The following is a 23,740-nucleotide window of genomic DNA, read 5'->3' on the forward strand; positions in this document are numbered from 1 at the left end:
GGTCCCAAGCACTGGTGCAGGGGGCCAAGGGCTACGAAGCTGGAGAGCGGGAGTCCTGCAGAGCGTCTGAGTGCCGGCCTCAGCACGGCGTCCGTTCAATGAGTTTGAGTATCGAGGAAACGTAACCGATGACAGTCCTTGGCGGAGACGGATCGGAGCTGCGGTCCCCGGAAGACTTACTGTTGGGTTGAGTTGTAAGTACATGGTTGCGTCTGCCAGCCGAGATGGCCGTCCTGTTTCTTTGGGGTTCAGTGATGAGTCGAGTTTGCGTTTCCAGGTTGGAGCCATTTTTTGGCAGACGGGTTCTCCGCGGTATCCTGACAGAACCTGAGCGTCCGGGACGGCGTACGACGTGGTGGCACCGTTGCCCCTGGTGACAGGACGGTGAGAGGAGACGTCACAACGATAAATACATCAAATATATGAGTTTATTTATATATATAGAGAGAGGGGGGGGCGATAAGAATGGGTAGAAACGGGTTTTCTCTGCTGTATGAAAAGTAACGGCGGGTGACAGAAACCTTTCCCCGAACAGCCTGCGGTCTGAGTTTTGTTGCCCCCGGGGGCTTCTTCAGCTGGCCCGTCCTGTTACTCTCTTCTCTACTGTATGTTTTCTGTTGTTGACCCCCCCCTTCTTCCCATCATTCCCCGCACGGGGCCGCCCTGCCTCCGGTTCCGGTTCCGGTCGCGGAGGAAGAGGCCGCCACTGACACCGGCTGGACCGGCCCGGGATCCCCGGCGGGAATGCGGTGAGAGGCCGGGACCGGCTGCCAGGGAGGGGAGGAGCTGCACCGGCCGAGACTCTGGGAAACACCGGGATATCCGGGGAAAGAGTAGGCCTCAGCCGGCAGCCACCCTGCCCCCCACGTCGTGCCGCCCACAAACCCAGGGGCCACACGGGGACCCCCGGTACATACGCACCCCCACAAAACAGTACATACCCCCCCTCCCGCTTAGGTCACACGGAGACCCCAAAATACAAGGACCACAAAGTACACCCTGCAGTACGGGGGCCACACAGAGACCCGCAGGACGCCCAAAACAGGGGCCACACAGAGACCCGCAGGACGCCCAAAACAGGGGCCACACAGAGACCCGCAGGACGCCCAAAACAGGGGCCACACAGAGACCCGCAGGACGCCCAAAACAGGGGCCACACAGAGACCCACAGGACGCCCAAAACAGGGGCCACACAGAGACCCGCAGGACGCCCAAAACAGGGGCCACACAGAGACCCGCAGGACGCCCAAAACAGGGGCCACACAGAGACCCGCAGGACGCCCAAAACAGGGGCCACATATCTCGGGGTCCACACAGGGACTTCCTAATAACATTCCCCACATACAGCAGCCACACAGAGAACCCCCCCCCGTACAGGGAGACCCCGGGGTAATACACACAGAGCCCCCCCCGTACAGGGAGACCCCGGGGTAATACACACAGAGCCCCCCCCGTACAGGGAGACCCCGGGGTAATACACACAGAGCCCCCCCCCCGTACAGGGAGACCCCGGGGTAATACACACAGAGCCCCCCCCATACAGGGAGACCCCGGGGTAATACACACAGAGCCCCCCCCCGTACAGGGAGACCCCGGGGTAATACACACAGAGCCCCCCCCCCCATACAAGGAGACCCCGGGGTAATACACACGGAGCCCCCCCCGTACAGGGAGACCCCGGGGTAATACACACAGAGCCCCCCCCGTACAGGGAGACCCCAGGGTAATACACACAGAGCCCCCCCATACAGGGAGACTCCGGGGTAATACACACAGAGCCCCCCCCCGTACAGGGAGACCCCAGGGTAATACACACAGAGCCCCCCCATACAGGGAGACTCCGGGGTAATACACACAGAGCCCCCCCCCCCCTCGTACAGGGAGACCCCGGGGTAATACACGAGGGGCAGGGGGTGTGATTTGGGGCCCTTGGGTGGTCCGGCGTTCTCGGCTCGAGGCTGACGCTCTTTTACGTTACAGACTCGCTTTGAATCAATGCCAAGAAGCCAGGAGGGATCCGGCCATGTTCTGCGCGGCCCGGTAACGGCGTTACGCACACGCTGGGGTAGGAATGGTGGGTAAATCCCAGCGCGGGGCGTGAACCGTGTTATAAAAACCTTTTACTGGGCCCCCCCCAGCCCCTGAGCCCCCCCCAGCCCGTACCCCGTGGAGGAGTGGGGAGGGAGAAGCGATGGCGGGGCTGCCTCTATCAGCATGCGCGGCTCTTTATTATGCGGCGTTTGTATGAAGGTTTTTAGCCGCTTTGTGTGCGGGGTGTTGGTGAGAGTCGCCCGGGACCCCCGTTTTACGCATCGCTGTGGGGAGCGGCGGTTGCCCCTCCTTGTATTTTGAGTATTTGCCCCTTTTCCTGGCAGGTTTCTGGTAAAGCAGCATGAATGCCGAAGAGAAACTACAGAGCATCTTCCTGAAATGCAGCCCTGCGGGGGAAATGCCGGCCCCCAGGGGCCCATCCGGCTTGGGGGAGTCGGACGCAGGCCTGGTGGAGAGGGCTGTACCCCACGGGGGTATCTTGGCTGGACAGGAGGGGTTACAGGGCCGCGAAGAGCTGATGTCACAGGATGAGCTCATGGTGCAGGAGGAGACGGTCAAAAATGATGAGGAGGAGGTGGATGCCCCGGAGCGGCTGCTGCCCCAGGGGCCACAGTACACGGTCAGTGACGGTCTTTATATATATATATACCCCACTCGAGCCCCTCGTAGCCCCATCAGCCCCAAGAACCGTGTCTGATGCCCCCGCAGGTTCACGTTAAACAAGAAATGAAGTTCGCAGAGGAGGCGGATCCTCGGCTGGGGGAGAAGCTGCAGCTCCTGGAGCCGGTGGATCTACAGAAGAAGAAGAAGCGGAAGCAGCGATCTCCGGCCAAGGCACGGAACGTTTACCCCTTTACCGTAACGCGCGGAGTAAACACAGCACCTCTCTCTGTAACTCTGTATATACGGTATAAGTGTCACCCGATGATGTCACGCGATGACGTCGCCCGTCCGCCCCGGGACATGGGGGGCTTTATAGATTCTCATGATGCGATTTGTGTTTTGTGAATGAATTAAACTCCCTGAAATGTATTTTTAGATCCTTACGATTAACGAGGACGGCTCACTGGGGCTAAAAATCTCCAAATGCCACGTCTGCGAGCACTGCAACGCCGCCTTCAGAACCAACTACCACCTGCAGAGACACGTCTTCATCCACACAGGTAACACGCGGGCGGCGCACGCTCGCTGCGCACGCTTTTCCCCCCGGACAGTCAGTGGCATCCGGTCCCCGCTTCGCTGCTCAGTGGATTATTAGCTGCTTCTGGGTCGCGCATGCGAGAGCTGCATCCACTATTTAATGCGATTAATGGAGCCGCCGCAGTCCTGGAATGCGAGTACCGAGAGGCCACGGCGTTGGTAGACGGGGGGGGGGTTGATTTTAGAGCCACATTCTCTCTCCTGGCCATCAGGATTTGGGTATTTAATGACAGGGGGGGCAGTTCTCCCACTTGGCGGCTCCGGGACCCTTAGCGATTCAGTTACTTCTGGCGGTGGGAGAGAAATGGTTAATTTCTGACGCCGATCCGGTCTCGGTTCTCGAGCAGAGAGATCAGAACGCCGCGGACACGATGCGGTATTTAGCAGAACGTGCGGCACTGAAGGCTCCGATACGACTCGTTGTGATGATTCCCCCTGCAGGCTGGACCCGGTTCGTCGGTTCCGGTTCCGTAAAGCGTGTTTTTTGAGCTCGGTGGGGTCAGGAGGACGGATCGGGGGCTTCCGCCCTGTATGGGGTCTCACGGGATTTGTATCGTTTCAGGCGAGAAGCCGTTTCAGTGCGATCAGTGTGAGATGAGATTCATCCAGAAGTACCTGCTGCAGCGACACCAAAAGATCCACTCGGGTAAGGAGCGCGTCCCGGACCCTGCGCGGGGGGGGCGGGGGTCCCGAGTATTTCCCGGGGCGCATTAACCCCGAACCCTCTTCTTACAGGCGAGAAACCGTTTCACTGCGATGAGTGCGGGATGCGCTTCATTCAGAAATACCACATGGAGAGACACAAGCGGACGCACAGCGGGGAGAAACCCTACCAGTGCGAGTACTGCCTGCAGGTGAGTATACTAACACCAGAGCGAGTACTGCCTGCAGGGAGAGTATACTAACACCAGCGCGAGTACTGCCTGCAGGGAGAGTATACTAACACCAGAGCGAGTACTGCCTGCAGGGAGAGTATACTGACACCAGAGCGAGTACTGCCTGCAGGTGAGTATACTAACACCAGAGCGAGTACTGCCTGCAGGGAGAGTATACTAACACCAGCGCGAGTACTGCCTACAGGGAGAGTATACTAACACCAGCGCGAGTACTGCCTGCAGGGAGAGTATACTAACACCAGAGCGAGTACTGCCTGCAGGGAGAGTATACTAACTCCAGCGCGAGTACTGCCTGCAGGGAGAGTATACTAACACCAGCGCGAGTACTGCCTGCAGGGAGAGTATACTAACACCAGCGCGAGTACTGCCTGCAGGGAGAGTATACTAACACCAGAGCGAGTACTGCCTGCAGGGAGAGTATACTAACACCAGAGCGAGTACTGCCTGCAGGGAGAGTATACTAACACCAGAGCGAGTACTGCCTGCAGGGAGAGTATACTGACACCGGGAGTAGTTGGGGGGGGTGGAGAGGGTCGGCCGCACTCTCCTTATCTCTGCGTCTCTTTGCAGTATTTCTCTCGGACGGATCGAGTTCTTAAGCACAAGCGCATGTGCCACGAGAACCGAGAGCGGAGGCCGGGGAAATGCGCCAACAAAGCGGGGCTGCTTCCCGCGGACGCCGACGGCGGCTTCCCCCCCAACGACGGGACGGCGGCCAAAAAGAAAGTCAAGGCGGACAGGATGAAGTTTGTGGGCGAGAAGGAGAGATCTCCGGATAAAGAGGAGCCGAAGGAGGAGAAGAATGACTTCCTCGCCCTGTTCCCCGACGGCACGAAGGTGAAGGACGAGTACGTGGTGGCGGAGTATGCCGTGGAGATGCCGCACTCCTCCGTGGGCAGCCTGACCTTGCAGGGGGCCGTGTCTGGAGACGTCACCCCCCCAAAACTTCTGCTCAAGAAAGTGAGCTGCAAAAAGAGCTCCAAGCCGGGGACGGGGAGTCCGGCGCTCTCTCCGCTCGCGACCTTCGATGACGGCAAAGTGGCCAAGTACGCCTTCGAATTGGTGGACAAGCAGGCGCTGCTGGACTCCGGGAGCAATTCGGATCTCGACCACGGAGACCCCGCGCAGGACGGGGGCAGCAAGCCGTCCAGCAGCAGCGTCGGCTACGGAGAGGCCATGCAGTTCTCCAAGAAGAAGAGGTACCTGCAGGCGGCCACCAGCAGCAGGGAATACGCTCTGAACGTGGGGACCATGGCCTCGCAGCCATCCGCCACACAGGCGGCCGTGGCCAGCGTCATGGACGAGAGCGGCTCCGTGGCCCTGATGGATGCCCAAGCGCTCAGCGTGGATATAAAAACCAACCACGATAAAAATGTCATCCCGGACGAGGTCCTGCAGACGCTTCTCGATCACTATTCCCACAAAGCCAACGGGCAGCACGAGATCTCCTTCAGCGTGGGGGAGACCGAGGTGACGTCCAGCATTTCCATCAACTCCTCCGAGGTGGGGGAGAGCAGCCAAGCGGACGGCCTGGGGCCCGCGGCTCACGTCCCGTCTTCGGACAAGGCCAGCATGCTGCAGGAGTATTCAAAGTTCCTCCAGCAGGCTTTGGACCGAACGAGCCAAAACGACGTGTTTTTAAACAATACGAGCCTTAATTTTGTCACCGACAGCCAGGCTCTCTCCCCCCCGGCCGCGTTCCCTTCGCTGGATAAACAGGTTTACGCCACGTTGCCCATTAGCGGCTTCCGGACCGGCCTGGCCGCCCCGCTGAGGGTGACCCCGGACAAATCTCACTTTGGGCTGATCGTGACGGACACCCCGCACGCCTTCGGCTTCGGGGCGGATGATGGGGGCCACGCGTCCGGCTCCCCTTCCTCGGCAGCGCAGGACTTTCTGGAGCAAGTGACGGGTCAGAAGAAGGCGGAATCGCAGCCCGTTCATCAGGTGTACCAGCTGAATGCCTTCGAGCAGCCGTATCGGGCTCAGTACCACGGCGGCCGCGCCGGCATCTCCCCTCAGTTCAGCGCGGCGAACGGACAGGTGAACCTGCGGCAGCCGGCCACTAGTGCCGACTTTCCCGAGTTCCCCTTGGTGAATGTAAATGAGAGCCGAACCCCGCTGGCTTCTGGCCCTGACGCAGCTACGAGCCAAACCTTCGGCTAGCACCCAAAACAGAAAACCTTTTCTTATTTTTGCCACGGGGGGGATTGCTAAACATATCACCGCGCTGCGAGCCCCTCTCCCAGGCAGACGAAGCGGCCGGCGGCCATGATCCTGTAGTTGGAATCTAGTTTTTGTAGCACTTATTGATCTTCTTCCAGGTCCTCGGTCCTCGTGGGCCGTCCCAGTTACCCGCTGGTAGTCATTGTATGGCCGGCAGGTAACTCCGCGGCACCAGGACCCAAATCCCAATCTAAGCACCTTCTTACCCCGAGCCGGGCCATTGGTGCCCCGGGGTCTGTCTGCACGGGAGGAGCGTCCAGGAGGAGCATGGGAGATGAGCGGGAGCGTGCGGCTGGCATATCGGCGGCCCCCGGGGGTCCGGCCCGGGGCCGCTGCTGAAACGTCGGTTTGTTTCATGGTTCTGATGTTCATCTCCCTGACCCTCCAAAGACGGCAGCCTCTAATCCTGCGCATGTCCGGGAAACTGATTGCCCGTGTGCCGGGGGGGGGCAGCGTTTTTTTTATTATGAAAAAGTATAAAAAACCATTTAAAGGCACTTTAGAGGGAATCTGTTGGGAGCAGCGGGAGTGAGGGGAGCTCTGTGCTTCATATCATTTACTCGTGGCAGCTGCTGGCATTTAAAGTGTTAAATAGATCCCCTTTGCAGAATACAGGCTGTCCAGCTTTAACCCTTTCTTTGCCGACACTCAAAAGACATTCGGCACTTGTAATCCGCGCGCCTGAGGAGGTCTGGTTGCTTTTGCCGTGTCGTAGCACATGCGTGTGTCGTAGCACATGTGTGTCCCATGCCCCGGAATACCGCGCGCTCTAGGCTCCCAATGCACGCGCAGGTCGGGGCTTCGGTAAGCGGATACGTGTGATTATGTAGCACATATCTTTACACGCACATATATGTTTCTGTGTGATTGTCGTGTTCAGGAGCCGAGGGTTCGTCATTACGACGGTTTGGTGACATATCGTGAGTTTGGCGGCCCCTGCGGCCCCCGCATTGACTTTTCCCCCGTGGTGCCTTCAGTATGTGGCATATTCTAAGGGTGTGGAGTTCAAAGAGAATGAAAGGGTTAATCAGAAATGTATCAGTCAGACTTTGATGATTTGGGGGGTCTCTGGGGGTCTTCCTTACCCCGCGTCTCCCGAATGTCCCCCAACCGGCAAAATCTGATTTCTGCCGGAATAAAGTCCGGGTTTTAGCACTTTTAACCCTTTCGCAGTCACCCTGGGGAGGGTATTTAGTTTCAGGTGAGGAACGGACCCTCCCCGGTGCGTGACGGGGGCTCCGTGTGACCCCCGCTTTTATGTGTTACCCGTGTTGGGAACCCTTCGCTGCTGTTTTTGGGGTCGGCGCGTGCCGGTGGCCCCCGACGCGTGTCGCCGCCGGTTACGGAAGCCGTCCTCTGATGGCACTTAATGGAACAAACAGCACTTATTTCCGTGGTTTTAATTACTTTTCTGTTATTTTGCGTAGTTTTGTAGCTTTTGTGTTTATAAATACGCGGCAGAAGCGCCCGGTGATCTCTGTGGCTGCCGGTCCTGCGCTGCCCGCGCTCTCACGCGCATTAAAATCCCCACCCACCCCCCCATTCTCTGATCTGCCACCGCTGACGTTAAAGGGGTTAAAAAGAAAACCTGCCCCTTCACCCCGAGACTGGGGCAAAAGCCCTGAGAATCCCCCCCCCCCAGAGACTGGAGGATTTTAGAGCGCTTTTTCTTATGTTTTTAGACTTGCCGGGGGGGGGGGGTCGTCTTTATGGTATTTGGTATTTTTTTGGTGACGCCGACCTGATTCCCAACCCCCCCTTTTACCCTCGTAATAATATCCTGCAGGCCTTCTCTGATTGGCTGCGGATTCTGGGGCTGTCACCATGTAACTGGAATATTCATATTTTTGTGGCTTAAACATTTGCTGGCACTTATATCCTGGCCCCCGAGGGCCGCAGCATGCACACCCCCCATTTAGCAGTGTTAGCGTGTAGTATTAGCGCAGCGCGGGCTCTTCCGCCCCTCCCCCGCGGGGCATCATTCGCTCTCTAACAGACTCCTTGTACTCAGATTATAGTAGAGTATATTTTTGTACGCAGACCCCCCCCCCGTACCCAGAGATTTATTATACGCCGAGCCCCCCGCATCCCACCGGCTGAGAGCCCCCCCCCCCGCGTCCCGCCGGCAGAGAGCCCCCCCGCGCATGTCCGGGAGCCGTGGCTTCGAGCCGCATCGTGGCTGTAGCCGGTACGTCCGGTGTTCCCGTTAATCTCGTCACCCGGATCGCTTGTTGTTTCTTTCAAATATTTCTATAAATCCAGGCTCTTTTTCCTTAGTGCGGTTTTTGTGGAATGAGCGCGGCTGAGGGTGATGGGATTCGCCCGGCGCGTTTCTCTGCAGTCGGGGAGCGAAATCCTCGCTTTGGTTTCCGGGTTCCCTCGAGTTTCCGAAGCCCCCACGCGTGTAACGTGTGAGCAAAACGACGCCGTGGGCAGCGAATCCGGCTGCCGCTCCGTGATCCGGGCCCCGGGGGGGGGTCCCCGCAGTATTTGGGGGCTCAGGGGGTTATTTCTCTCCAGAGATTTTCTGCTCGCCGAGGGTCACGTGACAAAGAATTGGCGCTTTTTGAAACGCGTGGGGATTATCACCTTGTAATTTGTATGTTTTTATAGGGGGGGGGGTGTTTTTAATGGCGGTCCTTTCTTATACCGCGCGGGAGGCCTCACGAGTCTCCTCTGCGTTTCGTACGCCGGGGTCTTTTCTACGTAGCGTTTGTCGGCGGAGGGAACGGGCGCCGATTTCACCGGATTTCACCGGATTCCGTGGATTATTCTGTTTCTTTTATTTTTTTTGCTCTCTGGCGAGGAAACGACATCCAAATAAAGTTGGTGACCTCATTAACCCCGCGCTGCCTGCTTATTTATCTCGCTCCTCTGCTAAAGCTGCTGTTCCAGTGAATAAAACATCGCACCGATTATTATTATTATTATTATTATTAAGCAAATCATTTCATTTTATTCTTTCCCTTGAAGGTTTAGCGCGACGCGGAAGCTTTCAAAGTCTTTTCAGTCTCAGCCAATCAGCGGCTGTGTTCGTGTCACGTGACAATTAACCATTCCCTGAAAGAAATACGTGAATAAAGACTAATTTCTGGGAAATGGTTCTTAATGCTGGATTTGGGTACAAAAGTGTGGAGCCCCCCGCACGGTCGTGTGATCCTCTCAACTCATAAATAGCGTGCGTTTACAATTGGGGTAGTTGTGGCGGGGGGCCGGGGCCGGTAACCGCCGCCGTTCTGGTAAAAGACCTGTAACTGAGCAGCAATGAAGTCATAAACGACACATTTCACCGTAGGCAGTAGCGCAGTACAAAAATAAAACCAGACCCCATCTCAGATAAATCTCATCACCTTTATGTATCAATGCAAGGAACCTGAATATAATGGCGTCACACGAGTCTCCTGTTCAGTAAAAGAAATGGCGGCGGGGGGGGTCGCCCGGCCTCCCACACACCACTGCAAACCTGTGTGCTGGGGGCTCCGGCTATGGGGGGTCTGTCTCTGGTGGTCTCGTCTCTGATATTTGGGTTCCTTCGACGCTCTCTGAGAATGGGCCCCGAAGCTCTCGCACTCCTGAGGACTCTGAAATCTCTTTTCTAGGAGGTGAGAATGTTTGCTGGGTATGAGGGGATCGCAGGGTTAAAAGCCCCGATAATGTGTATAGAAACAGCAGGAAGCGGCTTTATAAATTAAACGGGGGAAATAAACCCCATTATTCTTCTAATAAAGGAGTTACCCAAGCAGCCCCGCCCCAGCCCCGCCTCTAACCACACCCTCTAACCACACCCTCTAAAACAAAACATACCCTTTGGGTTCAAACATTGATCCGCCGGTTAGAAGTAATCCTCGTCAGAGACATAAAGCTTCTAGGGGGTCCGCAGCCGGAGGGACATAAGACACGGGACACACAACGCTCGGCTCACAAGCTTACAATCTAAAGAGAACGGGTTGAGGAAAGGTGTAGAGAGTCCTGCGAGCATCAAAACAAATCGGTAAATAACATTTCAATCCCAGCATGGTGACGGAGTCAAGAGGAACGCTGTGTTGGTTGCCATGGCAATTGCTCCACGTGTAGCACCGCCCGTTACCCACCGTTCATACAGAACGCGGCGAGTGGCCCCGGGAAGCTTCCAGGGTGACAATAATTACAGAAATCCTGGCCCCCGAGGACAGGCCTGGACGCTCAGATCCACTGGTTTGAGAGGCAGGCGAAGGATCAGGTTTAACCAGTTAGGTGGGGCCACTTGATTTGCCCCCTCGAGGGCCACGGTCCTGACGGTGATGTTTAGTGGCTGGGTGCCACCTTTCTCTGGGGGGGTATTAATATTTTACCGGCACCGGTTGGTGGGGGCACCTATCACCCTCAGGCAGCTGCTGGCAGATGTCGGAGGGAATTAAAGTCAGGAGCCTGGATCCGGGTACAAGGAGGAGGCAGCCACGTGGGGCAGGTGCTCAGGTGACGCCACGTTTACCTTCCTTAACCCTGCAGGTGCTGGAAGACGGGGTTTACTGAGCAGCGAAAGCCTCTCAGATTAACCCTCCGGAGACAGGAGCGACTTCCCAGAGGAGCTTCGTGTCAGCAGCAGGTGCCACATTCCCACAGGGAGGGGCGCTGGGGCAATTCTTTCACCTCAGGGGTAACACGGGGTTAAATGCCCTGGGAATTCCAAGAAAACAGAAGCAGTTTTACCGTGTGACCCTCGCGTGGCCTCCATGTTACAGAGTCACCCAGCTGGTCCCAGAGCTGACACTCTGTCTCCGGACGGACGAACGGACGGCGCTGTGCCTCCAGACGCGTGTCCTCATCCTTACCTCCCCTGCTGGGAAGCTGCTCCATGAAAGGTCTGTGAAGTGGTTCAGGCTCATGTCTTCATGTCAGGAGATCCTGAAGGCTGTGGGGCTGACTCCGAGAAGCAACGCCAGGAGCGCACTACTCTTTTAAAGTTAATTTTCACGATCCCCCTATTGTAACCAGCGCTAAGGAATCTGCTGGCGCTATAGAAATAAATGGAAAGCCTCCCCCCAGCCACATTTATCGGCCCCTGTTAGGCAGTATGTGGCGCGTGGCTGTCTAACCAGAATTACCGGCGATTCCGGTCCTTACGGGGTTTTAGGATTTCTCTCATTCCTGTGCAGGTAATGAGCTCACTAAAGGGTTAACTGCACCGTCCTAAAGGGCCGTGGAATCCGGGCTCCGCAGATTACGTCTCCTGACACGGACGTGGCTCTAAGTCTGGAGGTTTGGTCGCTGGGAGCCACACGTTGGTGAAGAGACTCCGGGATTAGCAGGTACCAGACCTGGGGGGCAATTATAACGCACGGCGGGAATATTATACAAAGTATCTGAATGTATCCACGTATCTCGTATGCCACGTTTACATTTATTGTTGTTTTCTATAATCCGGATCATTTATTATTTGCGATTTTCGTACTTGGCAGCGGGGAGGGGGGGTCGTGTAATGAAATAGCCTTCCGTAATGATTTGCGCAGTGGCTGTTACTGAGCCGTGGCGGGGTCTGCTCCGGACCCCACGCGCTCACTTAGGACGGCAACTTTGTCAGATACAAAAATCCAATAAACTCGCCGATTTCTGAGAGGCGCCACTTTCCTGGCTTTTTGTTCACGGATCCGGTTTGTGGCCGCCGCGTTCTGGGAAAGGCAGATTAGGTGTCGGGGGGGGGGACCACGCGTGGCGCACCGTATGGACGGATAAAAGTGAGCGAGAACTCATGACTACAATTTCCATAATGTGAAATGCAGAAGGATAATGGGAGTTGTAGTCTGGAAGCAGCCATAGGTCCACGTCTCCCTCTGAGTGCGGGAATCCTGTACAGCCGGCGTGGCCTGCTGGGTAAACATTGCGTAAGCTCCAGTTTGCTAACTGGGCAGACCCACCACGTCCCAGTAACTCCAGCTCCGGCTTCCTTGAAGGAATGAGACCCTGCGAAGGAGGATCGCTTACGGGGTCCGTGAGCTCTTAGTGGCCCTGCCTGCAGTGAGACGGCGGGGATCCTGGATTCGCGGGGTCACTTTATCCCGGTCGGGTTTGGTTCACGCGGGGCCCCCAGATCCACGTTTCATGCGGCCGCATCATCCCGGTACTCGTGGCCATCAGAAAGACTGATAGGGGATACTCCGCGCTGTCACGTGGCAATCGCATATAATCGCAAACTGTCTCTTATTGTCACTTTGTTGCAGGATGCGCGGGAGCCCAACGCAGCTCACTTGGCCCCACCACGTGGACCTGTGTGTCTGACGCCTTGGATTTGACATGAGCCACGTGATGGAAGATACAATGGGGGTGACCAAGCCAACAGCACTCAACGGGAGTATGAGTGGAAGCGAGAGCGTTAAAGATTTATTCCATGAAGATGCGCAGGTTAACACCGAACGCCTGGGCCGTCTCACCGCGTGGGCTCTGTCGGCCGGGGCCGTCTCTCTGCGTGGCTCGTGTCGGGCTGTCTCGCCCTCCGTACCCATCCACGTGTCTGTCCTTCCGCCCCGCAGGTGTCTCAGCTGCAGTCTCGGCCATGGTGGAAGATCCAGCTGTTTGTCTGGGAGCCGGTTCTCTTCGGGACGTGGGACGGCGTCTTCACCTCCTGCATGATCAATATTTTTGGGGTGGTGTTATTCCTGCGGACGGGGTGGCTCGTGGTGAGTGTCGTGGTATGTCTGGTAATGAAAGCTGCTGGGGGTGGGGGGTGAGTTTTGCCAGTCGATGGAGTCGATGCCGTGTGCCACTGAGATGTCTGTCCTGTGGCGGGAACACCGAGCTGATGCTTTATGGCGATGCTAATGAAGTCCGTTCCTCCATAGACTTACATTAGTCAGAGAGTCCTTCTGGTTGATTAAGACGGAGGTATTCTGTCTGACAGAAGGCCGCGTGGTAAGGGCCACGCTGGCACCGCGTTGCTGGATGTAGCTGTGGGAAGGTCCGTGTGATGATTTGCGTTCCCTGCAGCCGTCGCATGGCTGAGCGCTCTGGTTTTGTTGCAGGGGAACACGGGGGTTCTGCTGGGGATGTTCCTGGTGTCGTTTGTCATCGTGGTGGCGCTGGTCACGGTGCTGTCCGGTATCGGGGTGTGCGAGAGATGCAGCATTGGCAGCGGCGGCGTCTACTCCATGATTTCCACTGTGCTGGGGGGCAAAGTCGGGGGCACGGTCGGCCTGCTTTATATATTTGGGCAGGTGAGTGGCAGTGGGACGGGGGGGGTGGTGAGTGGCAGTGGGACGGGGGGGGGGTGAGTGGCAGTGGGACGGGGGGGGGTGAGTGTCCGCGCGTGGTACGCAGACACTTCTCGAATTGATGATGCCCGTGGCTAGTGTTGCCCGGTAGCCGTGGCGTTGGTTTGGTGGCCCCCGCGCTCTGACGGCCGCCGGCTCAGTGTGTTGCAGGCGCCATGTACATCACGGGCTTCGCGGAATCCATCGCCGACGTGCTCCGCCTGGAGAACATCTGGGCCGTGAGGGGCATCTCGCTGGCCGTGCTCCTGGGGCTGTTGGCCATTAACCTGGCCGGCGTGAAATGGATCATCCGGCTGCAGCTGCTGCTGCTCCTCCTGCTGGCCGTCTCCACGCTGGACTTCGTCATCGGGTCCTTCACTCACCTGGATCCAGGTAAACCCGCCGCTTACAATCATTCCGAGCCCCCCAGTGCTGCAACGACCCCCCCCCCCGTGATGTCACTGCTTGGTCAGTCTAATGCCCCCGGCCGGTGGCATCAACTGACTCCATGAGCTGCTGTCCAGTGAAGTGCCACACGGGGGCAGACTCGCTCCGTCCCGGATAATTAGAGCCCGAGGGTCTCAGTTTGTGCCCCATGGCATGGGGGGGGGGCATCAACTCGCCCAGATTTCCCTAAATGATCCTTTTTAGATGGAGAGAAAGGAATGCTGCCTCCGGTATACTCTCTGCTGCCCCTTTTACCCTTAATACCCCCGCCCCCCGAGCATCCTTGACCCCGTCCGCCGGGGGCCTCCTTTATAAATGTTCATTTCTGGTTTTATGTGAATTTTCGTATTTTCCAATTAAAATCTCCGTTCGGTGATCGGGTTTCGCAGGATGAGTGTGAGGGTTAATACCCCGCCGCGGCGCACGAAGGGTTACAGTGGCGGGTGTTGCCCGTCCTGCGGGGTCAGGAAGGATGTGTTTGACATTTTGGTTCCATCCCGGTTCCAGGCTTCCTGCCCCTGACCCCCCCCCCCGAGTCCCTGAGGTTAAGGGGCAAGTTGTGCACGGAGCCACGCGTGTGTAATGTGTGTGAATGTATGTAATGTAGTGTGTGTGTGTGTGTTATATGTAATGTGTGTGTGTGTGTATGTAATATGTAGTATGTGTATGTAATATGTAGTATGTAATATGTAGTATGTGTATATATGTAATATGTGTATATATGTAGTATGTGTATTTAATATGTGTAAATATGTAGTATGTGTATATATGTAGTATGTGTATGTAATATGTAGTATGTAATATGTGTACATATGTAGTATGTGTATTTAATATGTGTAAATATGTAGTATGTGTATATATGTAGTATGTGTATGTAATATGTGTATATATGTAGTATGTGTATGTAATATGTGTGTGTCGGTCAGCGCAGGGCGTGTCGTGCAGCTTTTTCCAATTACAGCACATAGAAACTGCATGACATCATACAAGACGAGGGTCTGACCTGTGACGCCCTGATTGGACGGCATCCCGGCGTGTGGGGTAGGAAGCTGCCGGAGCGGGCGGCTGAGATTTTAAAAGCAGCGGAATAAACGATAAGCAAATAACTCGCCGGGGGAGAAAAAACCTGCACAGAATTAAACCCAAAACCCGCCGCCAGGTCGGCCCCCGGCGGCCCCCGTCTAGTCTGCAAAGACCTTAATCAGTCGTTGGTCTCGTCTTAGATTCAGGAGCCGTATGTCTATCCGGCGCATGTTTAATACCCTCACTGTATTACCCTCTACCACCTCTGCTGGGAGGCTGGTCCTCTTATCTACCACCCTCTCAGTAAAGTAAAACTTCCTTGCATTAAGTTGCTGTAACCCACCCGTCCATCTGGGAAGAAGGGGCTTTCAGAGAGATGTTTTATTCATTTATGGAGCATTGAGAAACTCCCCTGGCATTGAAAGGGTTAATGCCCCCCCCTCCCGCTCTGTAATCAGCCGCCCGGCAGGGTGGGCCCCGCATTGTTTTTCCTGCTTCTCTGATACAGAAACTCTCCCTCCCCTCATTGTTGTCGCCTCTGAATAATCGCTCGTCATCCTGGGGCCCCCGCATCGCCGAGGCTGACTGTGGCCCCTGGCTGGTGGGGGGGGGGTCTATGATTTGTTAAATAAACAGGAAGTGTTAGGAGCCGCCCCCCCCCCCCGCAGGATGTGAACCGGAGAGATCAGACCTCGCTCTGTACGCTGCATGTGACAATAAGCTGGGGGGGGGGGGGTAGGATTTGTGAGGATCAGTGTGGCAGGGGTAGTATCGGTGGAGGGTCGGCATAGTGTGTGTGGGGGGGTAGTATCAGTGGGGGTCACTGTGGCGAGGGGGTAGTATCGGTGGGGGGGACACTGTGGCGACAGGGGGGGTAGTATTGGTGGGGAGTCACCGTGGTGACAGGGGGGGTAGTATTGGTGGGGGGTCAACGTGGTGGGGGTTTGTATCGGTGGGGGGTCACTGTGGCGGCAGGGGGGGTGGTTTTAGTATTGGTGGGGGGGTCACCGTGGCGGCGGGGGGGGTAGTATTGGTGGGGGGGTCACCGTGGTGGCGGTGGGGGGTAGGATTGGTGGGGGGGTCACCGTGGTGGCGGTGGGGGGTAGGATTGGTGGGGGGTCACCGTGGTGGCGGTGGGGGGTCACCGTGGCGGGGCTATCTGAGCTCCTAGGAGAGGGGGATCCAGCATTTAGGGACCAAAGAGGGATTGGAGATACTGAACAGGGCCACTTGGCAGATGTGGTACAGAACACGCGTGTTTGAGCCGTGCACTGATGCTGTTGCGTGTTCCCTCCCCTGCAGATCACGGCTTCGTCGGGTACTCCGAGGAGCTCCTGCGTAACAACACGTTCCCGGACTACAGCCCCGGGGAGACCTTCTTCACCGTGTTTGGGGTGTTTTTCCCAACAGCCACAGGTACCGACATCTGCCCTCACCCGGGGCAATTCCGGCGGCTGGGGCGGGAATGTCTCCCACGGAAAAGACACCGCGGCCCCTTCACGCCATCGCGGCCCCGGCCTGTAATCCGCATCGCATATGGCGGGAGTGAGGTGGAATTAAAGCTGATTACGCCCGTTACCATGGCGATGAGCCCGTGGATTAGTCTGAGACGTGGTTAATACCATTAAATACTCAGCAGAGCTCTTGGCTCCGGCACTTTAAAAACAGGCCACTTAAATACACCAAAAAGGGGTGATTTAAACCCAAAATGGGGTTTGGAAACAGGAAGCGACCGACTCATTTCTCGTTAAATAATCGGCTGGGCCCGCAAGGGTTAAAAGATCAGCAATTCAGCTCCGCAAAAGAGCAAATTGCCCCCCCGCTGTTTACGGGGTTAATGATGTCTGACGGTATGCCTGCGCGGCGCGGCCCCTTTAACGCCGTTTGTCTCGTAGGAGTCATGGCCGGCTTCAATATGAGCGGAGACCTGAAGCGGCCGGCCTCCGACATCCCGCTGGGGTCCCTGGCCGCCATCGCCATCTCGTAAGTGGAAGCTGGAGGGGTGAGGGCCGGGTTCTGCCCTCACGCGGGGCAATAAAACGTCCGCATCGAAGTCTCAGAAACGTCCGGCACAGAAGTCTCCGGATGAAGCTGGAGGGAGAAACCGAAATGCCTCCAGACTCCCAGTTACCCCGGGGGGGGGGGGGTTTGGGGTAGAAATGTTACCCCACAAAATATTAGCAATTACTCTAGAACCGGCATCCCTGCCGTGCATGCGCTGCGCCGTTCTCACCCTCACACAGACTCTCTGCTTGTTCACAGGTGGTTTCTGTACATCGTCTTTGTCTTCCTCCTCGGGGCGATTTGTTCCCGCGAGTTCCTCCGCTACGAGTTCATGATCGCGGAAAAGGTGAGTCAGCGGCAAGAGAGCGCGTAACTCCCATCACTCCGCATGCAAAGGAGCGGGCAACTCCCATCACTCCGCATGCAAAGGAGCGGGCAACTCCCATCACTCCGCATGCAAAGGAGCGGGCAACTCCCATCACTCCGCATGCAAAGGAGCGGGCAACTCCCATCACTCCGCATGCAAAGGAGCGGGCAACTCCCATCACTCCGCATGCAAAGGAGCGGGCAACTCCCATCACTCCGCATGCAAAGGAGCGGGTAACTCCCATCACTCCGCATGCAAAGGAGCGGGTAACTCCCATCACTCCGCATGCAAAGGAGCGGGTAACGCCCATCACTCCGCATGCAAAGGAGCGGGTAACTCCCATCACTCCGCATGCAAAGGAGCGGGCAACTCCCATCACTCCGCATGCAAAGGAGCGGGTAACTCCCATCACTCCGCATGCAAAGGAGCGGGCAACTCCCATCACTCCGCATGCAAAGGAGCGGGCAACTCCCATCACTCCGCATGCAAAGGAGCGGGTAACTCCCATCACTCCGCATGCAAAGGAGCGGGTAACGCCCATCACTCCGCATGCAAAGGAGCGGGCAACTCCCATCACTCCGCATGCAAAGGAGCGGGCAACTCCCATCACTCCGCATGCAAAGGAGCGGGTAACTCCCATCACTCCGCATGCAAAGGAGCGGGTAACGCCCATCACTCCGCATGCAAAGGAGCGGGTAACTCCCATCACTCCGCATGCAAAGGAGCGGGCAACTCCCATCACTCCGCATGCAAAGGAGCGGGCAACTCCCATCACTCCGCATGCAAAGGAGCGGGCAACTCCCATCACTCCGCATGCAAAGGAGCGGGTAACTCCCATCACTCCGCATGCAAAGGAGCGGGTAACTCCCATCACTCCGCATGCAAAGGAGCGGGTAACTCCCATCACTCCGCATGCAAAGGAGCGGGTAACTCCCATCACTCCGCATGCAAAGGAGCGGGCAACTCCCATCACTCCGCATGCAAAGGAGCGGGTAACTCCCATCACTCCGCATGCAAAGGAGCGGGCAACTCCCATCACTCCGCATGCAAAGGAGCGGGTAACTCCCATCACTCCGCATGCAAAGGAGCGGGTAACTCCCATCACTCCGCATGCAAAGGAGCGGGCAACTCCCATCACTCCGCATGCAAAGGAGCGGGCAACTCCCATCACTCCGCATGCAAAGGAGCGGGTAACTCCCATCACTCCGCATGCAAAGGAGCGGGTAACTCCCATCACTCCGCATGCAAAGGAGCGGGCAACTCCCATCACTCCGCATGCAAAGGAGCGGGCAACTCCCATCACTCCGCATGCAAAGGAGCGGGTAACTCCCATCACTCCGCATGCAAAGGAGCGGGTAACTCCCATCACTCCGCATGCAAAGGAGCGGGTAACTCCCATCACTCCGCATGCAAAGGAGCGGGTAACTCCCATCACTCCGCATGCAAAGGAGCGGGCAACTCCCATCACTCCGCATGCAAAGGAGCGCGTAACTCCCATCACTCCGCATGCAAAGGAGCGGGTAACTCCCATCACTCCGCATGCAAAGGAGCGGGTAACGCCCATCACTCCGCGTGTTCTCGGGTAGCACGTTTCGATGCCGTGTCCCTGGCGTGTCACGCACACGTGGATCAGCCACGCGGTATAATGCGCTTCACGTGGATCCGCTCAGCTTACCGTAATCTGCAGCAGAGCGAGGCTTTAACACTCAGCCGGCTAATAACCGGCGCTGCGCTCACAGCCTCCCCCCCCCCGGAATGGTTTATTCGGGGGTTAACCCTCCGGGGCCGGCATGCTGGTGTAACGTGGGGTGAATGTGTGTCCCCCAGTGGCGGTGTTACCCCCGGATGGGGTAATTACTTCTCTCGGGGTAGTCGCTCGGTTGCGTAACCCGGACCCTTTTGTCTCGTCCGCAGGTGTCCCTGGTGGGCTTCCTCTTCCTCCTGGGGCTGTATATCTCGTCGCTCGCCTCCTGCATGGGGGGTCTTTACGGCGCCCCCAGAATCCTTCAGTGCATCGCGCAGGAGGAGGTTATCCCGGCCCTCGCCTTCCTCGCTCACGGGGTCGGTTTTATTGCAACGGGAAAAAGAAACGAAGGCAGAAAGGGTTAAACGTGCAGGCAATAAGGGGCATCTTATCCAGGGGGGCTGGGGGGGTTGTTCATAAGGTATTTGTGGGGTTTTATTGCAGTTTGCAGTCATGGGGGGGGTCGGTGTTTTAGATCCTAATAAGCAATATATATATTATGACCCCCCCCCCCTTACGGGAGCTGCCATCTTAACTTCCTGTTCTCGGGATCTGCAGGATTATTCCTCCCCATTAAATTATCTCTCCTATTGTTGCTGATTGGTTCCGGCAGCCTTTGTAGGGGAGGGGAAATTGATCAGGTGATCCTGGCTCTGCCACCGGCTGCCGCCCGCTGCAGGAAGTTTCAGTGAATTTTGAGATCCGTCCTGAATTGCGGAAATAAAACCTCATTTAATAACGAACCCCTTTTTCCTCCCCGGGTCACAGAAAGGTCCAAATAAGACCCCGGTGGCCGCGATCTTCCTGACCGGCGTTCTGACCATGGCCTTCGTCTTCATCGGCCAGGTGAACATCCTGGCGCCGATCGTTACCATAAACTTCATGCTGACGTACAGCGCCGTGGACTATTCCTACTTCTCGGTGACCATGAGCTACGGCCTGCAGCGCGGCCCCCAGAAGGCGCGGAGAGTCGGCCCCCGGACCCCGAGCTCTGCCCAGCCGCTCATCCTCAATAAAAGCGCCGGCTACGGCTCCAACGGGACCCTGCTGGAGTTCACCAGAGACATGGATCAACTCTTCCGAGCCGGCGATGCCGCGGCCGCCGACCAACCGCAGGACCCCGACCCGAAAAGGGCCAAGAAAGCGCGGAGGGCCCGGAAGCCGGCCAAGGAGACCCTGCAGGACAGCTTCCAGCTAGACTTCCAGGAGCGGCCGGAGGACGCGGCGCCGGGCACACCGCCGGACGAGCGAGCCCCGTACCCCCCCGAGGGCGCGGAGGAGCCGGACGACCGGAGGAGGGCCGAGGACCAAACGTTCACCGAGGACCCGCAGTCAGGGGCCGAGAGCAAAGAAGGTAATTTTATTTCACGAGTCTCTCTCTCCCTCTCTCTCTGCGCGGCGGGTCTCTCTCTCTGCGCCGCGGGTCTCTCCCTCTCTCTCTGCGCCGCGGGTCTCTCCTCTCTCTCTCTGCGCGGCGGGTCTCTCCTCTCTCTGCGCCGCGGGTCTCTCCTCTCTCTGCGCCGCGGGTCTCTCCTCTCTCTGCGCCGCGGGTCTCTCCTCTCTTTGCGCCGCGGGTCTCTCCTCTCTTTGCGCCGCGGGTCTCTCCTCTCTCTCCTCTCTTTGCGCCGCGGGTCTCTCCTCTCTCTCTCCTCTCTCTGCGCCGCGGGTCTCTCCTCTCTCTCCTCTCTTTGCGCCGCGGGTCTCTCCTCTCTCTCCTCTCTTTGCGCCGCGGGTCTCTCCTCTCTCTCTCCTCTCTCTGCGCCGCGGGTCTCTCCTCTCTTTGCGCCGCAGGTCTCTCCTCTCTTTGCGCCGCGGGTCTCTCCTCTCTCTCTCCTCTCTCTGCGCCGCGGGTCTCTCTCTCTCCTCTCTCTGCGCCGCGGGTCTCTCCTCTCTTTGCGCCGCAGGTCTCTCCTCTCTTTGCGCCGCGGGTCTCTCCTCTCTCTCTCCTCTCTCTGCCCATCGGCTCCTGAGTTATGGGCCCCGGGCCCCGCTCACTTGTTATTTCCGGCAGATTTAAACATCCAGAACAAATCTCTCGGGTTTGAGATCCAGAGTCTGTCGGCTTCCTTTTACTCCAAGCTCTGCAATCATTGGGTCTCCTTCCTGGGGGTGAGTATTGTCTCCAAATTACCCCCCCGGCAGCGTGTTACCCCCCCTCGGGCAGCGTGTTACCCCCTCCCTCCGGCAGCGTGTTACCCCCCCCCTCCGGCAGCGCGTTACCCCCCCCTCCGGCAGCGTGTTACCCCCCCCTCCGGCAGCGCGTTACCCCCCCCCCTCCGGCAGCGTGTTACCCCCCCTCCGGCAGCGTGTTACCCCCCCTCCGGCAGCGTGTTACCCCCCCCTCCGGCAGCGTGTTACCCCCCCTCCGGCAGCGTGTTACCCCCCCTCCGGCAGCGTGTTACCCCCCCTCCGGCAGCGTGTGATTGTCTTCCGTTACAGGCCATCCTGTCTATCGTGATCATGTTTGTGATCCAGTGGATTTACGCTCTGGCAAACATCGCCGTCGCCGTCCTCCTCTATTTCTACATCGGCCGCGTGAGCCCCGGACTTAATCCAGGTCGGTGCAAAATAATTACCCCCCCCCCCAAAGCATGTGAACAATACAAGGGGGTCTCCACACGGCCCTAATGCCCCCACCAGACACCCCGTCCCCCTCTGCCGTCAGTACCAGGGCTTCGAGGGGCCCTTCTGGTAATTAACTGAAAGGGTTAATTGCCCTTTTGGTGATTATTAACCCTCCGAAGCCTGGATATCGGAGGCCCCGTCTTTCTGCCCCGTGATTGTAGAATTTCCGGGGTTTGGGAGGCGACGGCTCCGATTCTCATCGCTTTCTCTCCTCTTCTGTTTTTCAGGGGTGGCAGCGAACTTCAGCTTCTTCTCGTGGATCCGTGGGGTGGCAGCCACGGCGTGCAGGTGTGTGCGGCGCGTGGTACGAGGCCGCGGCCTATGGGCTGTTATTTTGTGCCGGGGTCTTGAGCCCGTTTGTCTGTCTCCGCAGGAAGAAGCCGCCCCCCGAGGAGCACTTCGTGGTGACCCCGTCTTTCGCCTCTGTCGGCATGGAGACCACGCAGCTGACGGAGGAGAACGCAGACTTTGCGTCCCGTGGCCGGTTCCATCGCTCGTCCATCATCAGCCGGGGGCAATTCGTTAATCAGTTCAACTAGGAGCCCGGGATCTCGCCGCCTGCAGTCAGAGGGCCCTGGCCACTAACTGGTTAATCCTGCAGATTTATAACGTGAAATCTTACGCTCATCACCCCGATCCGCGGAGGCGGAGGATCTCCCAGCCCCGCCCACAGAGGGACGGTCCTCTAGGGGAGCCTTGGATGAGCAGGCGCTCCATTCCGATTTAGTGCCAAGAAATACATTGGCGTTTGAGTTACCCCTGAGCGGGGCAAGTCGGGGGGGCGTGCGTTCATCGCACGAGAGCTCACGCCGTGACTGCTGTGAACTTTAATTACTGCTACAGAGACTATAACTCCCATCATGCAATGAGGAGAAGTACCAATAACTGTTTTAGGTAACCTCTCTCCTGCAGCTTGTGAGAAATACAATTCCTATCATGCTCAGCCAGAGGCTCGGATTATTGCCCCGCGGCCCCCTGTTCCAGGGGATAAAACCGGTTGAGACTGTCGTCGTTATTTTGTGTATTAAAGATGGGGTTAAATAACTACATTTTGTGACAATGCGGGGTTACATTGTCAGGGTTTATAGTTGCCCCCCCCGGTGGTTCACGGGGTCCCTGAAAATAAATGATTTAAAAAGTTTAACACTCTGGGGGACAAATACCCCCTCTGCTGGGACAGGCGTCGTGTCGGGGGGGTGCGGTGCTGGGAGCGACATCGGGTTGGGGGGTCCGGTGCTGGGGCCGGCGTCGTGTCGGGGGGGGGTCCGGTGCTGGGGCCGGCGTCGTGTCGGGGGGGGTCCGGTGCTGGGGCCGGCGTCGTGTCGGGGGGTCCGGTGCTGGGGCCGGCGTCGGGTCGGGGGGTCCGGTGCTGGGAGCGACATCGGGTTGGGGGGTCCGGTGCTGGGGCCGGCGTCGTGTCGGGGGGGTCCGGTGCTGGGGCCGGCGTCGTGTCGGGGGGTCCGGTGCTGGGGCCGGCGTCGGGTCGGGGGTCCGGTGCTGCGCAGGTTCTAAAACCTAAATGCTGATCCCAGATGATCCTGAACCAGGTCTGTGCCGTGTTACGGGGGGCAGCTTTACATAACACCAAACCTTCTATAGGTCTTTGGGGTAATTACTGTATTTAACCCATGGAGTGGGAGGTGATTGGACAAACAGGGGTAAATACCCTAAGGGATGAGGGGTAGGGAAGGGGCAGAAACCCAGCAACTACCGCATTTACCCCCTGGGTTGAAGGACCGGGAGGGGCAGCAGCACAGACAGGGGTAAGTGCTTACAGGAAACTCAACGATTAACCCTTCCTTGCCTGGATCAGCACCCTGGACAGAGCTCAGCGCTTTAGCAAACAGGCTTTGAGACCCGATCGATCCTGCCGCTGGCCACGCCCACGGGGCGGGTAGGGTAGTTGTCACTCCTCTGTGGGCGGCTTAGGCAG

General features: G+C 57.6%; 2 protein-coding genes across 5 annotated transcripts; both read left to right on the top strand.

Moving 5' to 3' along the window:
* The first annotated feature begins 653 nt into the window (after nucleotides 1–653).
* ZNF148 (zinc finger protein 148) lies at nucleotides 654–6,620 on the top strand. The gene is made up of 8 exons (XM_053471732.1): nucleotides 654–749; nucleotides 1,981–2,074; nucleotides 2,376–2,671; nucleotides 2,761–2,886; nucleotides 3,092–3,215; nucleotides 3,815–3,898; nucleotides 3,988–4,106; nucleotides 4,719–6,620. Exons 3-8 carry the CDS (start codon nucleotides 2,393–2,395, stop codon nucleotides 6,312–6,314), a joined length of 2,328 nt encoding a protein of 775 aa, XP_053327707.1. The 5' UTR covers nucleotides 654–749; nucleotides 1,981–2,074; nucleotides 2,376–2,392; the 3' UTR covers nucleotides 6,315–6,620.
* Nucleotides 6,621–11,140: 4,520 nt separating this feature from the next.
* On the top strand, nucleotides 11,141–22,951 carry SLC12A8 (solute carrier family 12 member 8). 4 transcript variants are annotated; one of them, XM_053471002.1, is made up of 15 exons: nucleotides 11,141–11,219; nucleotides 11,510–11,662; nucleotides 12,572–12,752; nucleotides 12,881–13,027; nucleotides 13,370–13,561; nucleotides 13,759–13,990; nucleotides 16,370–16,483; nucleotides 16,963–17,050; nucleotides 17,330–17,417; nucleotides 19,353–19,499; nucleotides 19,951–20,536; nucleotides 21,194–21,291; nucleotides 21,622–21,739; nucleotides 22,035–22,095; nucleotides 22,181–22,951. In XM_053471002.1, the coding sequence occupies exons 3-15, from the start codon at nucleotides 12,645–12,647 to the stop codon at nucleotides 22,344–22,346; spliced, it is 2,145 nt and encodes a 714-aa protein (XP_053326977.1). In that variant the 5' UTR covers nucleotides 11,141–11,219; nucleotides 11,510–11,662; nucleotides 12,572–12,644; the 3' UTR covers nucleotides 22,347–22,951. The 4 variants fall into 4 exon arrangements, with proteins under 4 accessions (XP_053326977.1, XP_053326980.1, XP_053326979.1 ...); XM_053471005.1 differs by having other exon boundaries at nucleotides 20,029–20,536; XM_053471004.1 differs by lacking the exon at nucleotides 11,510–11,662 and having other exon boundaries at nucleotides 11,146–11,219.
* The last annotated feature ends 789 nt before the right edge of the window (nucleotides 22,952–23,740 follow it).

The sequence above is a fragment of the Spea bombifrons genome, chromosome 7 (genome assembly GCF_027358695.1).
Source record: "Spea bombifrons isolate aSpeBom1 chromosome 7, aSpeBom1.2.pri, whole genome shotgun sequence".
Taxonomy (NCBI): domain Eukaryota; kingdom Metazoa; phylum Chordata; class Amphibia; order Anura; family Pelobatidae; genus Spea; species Spea bombifrons.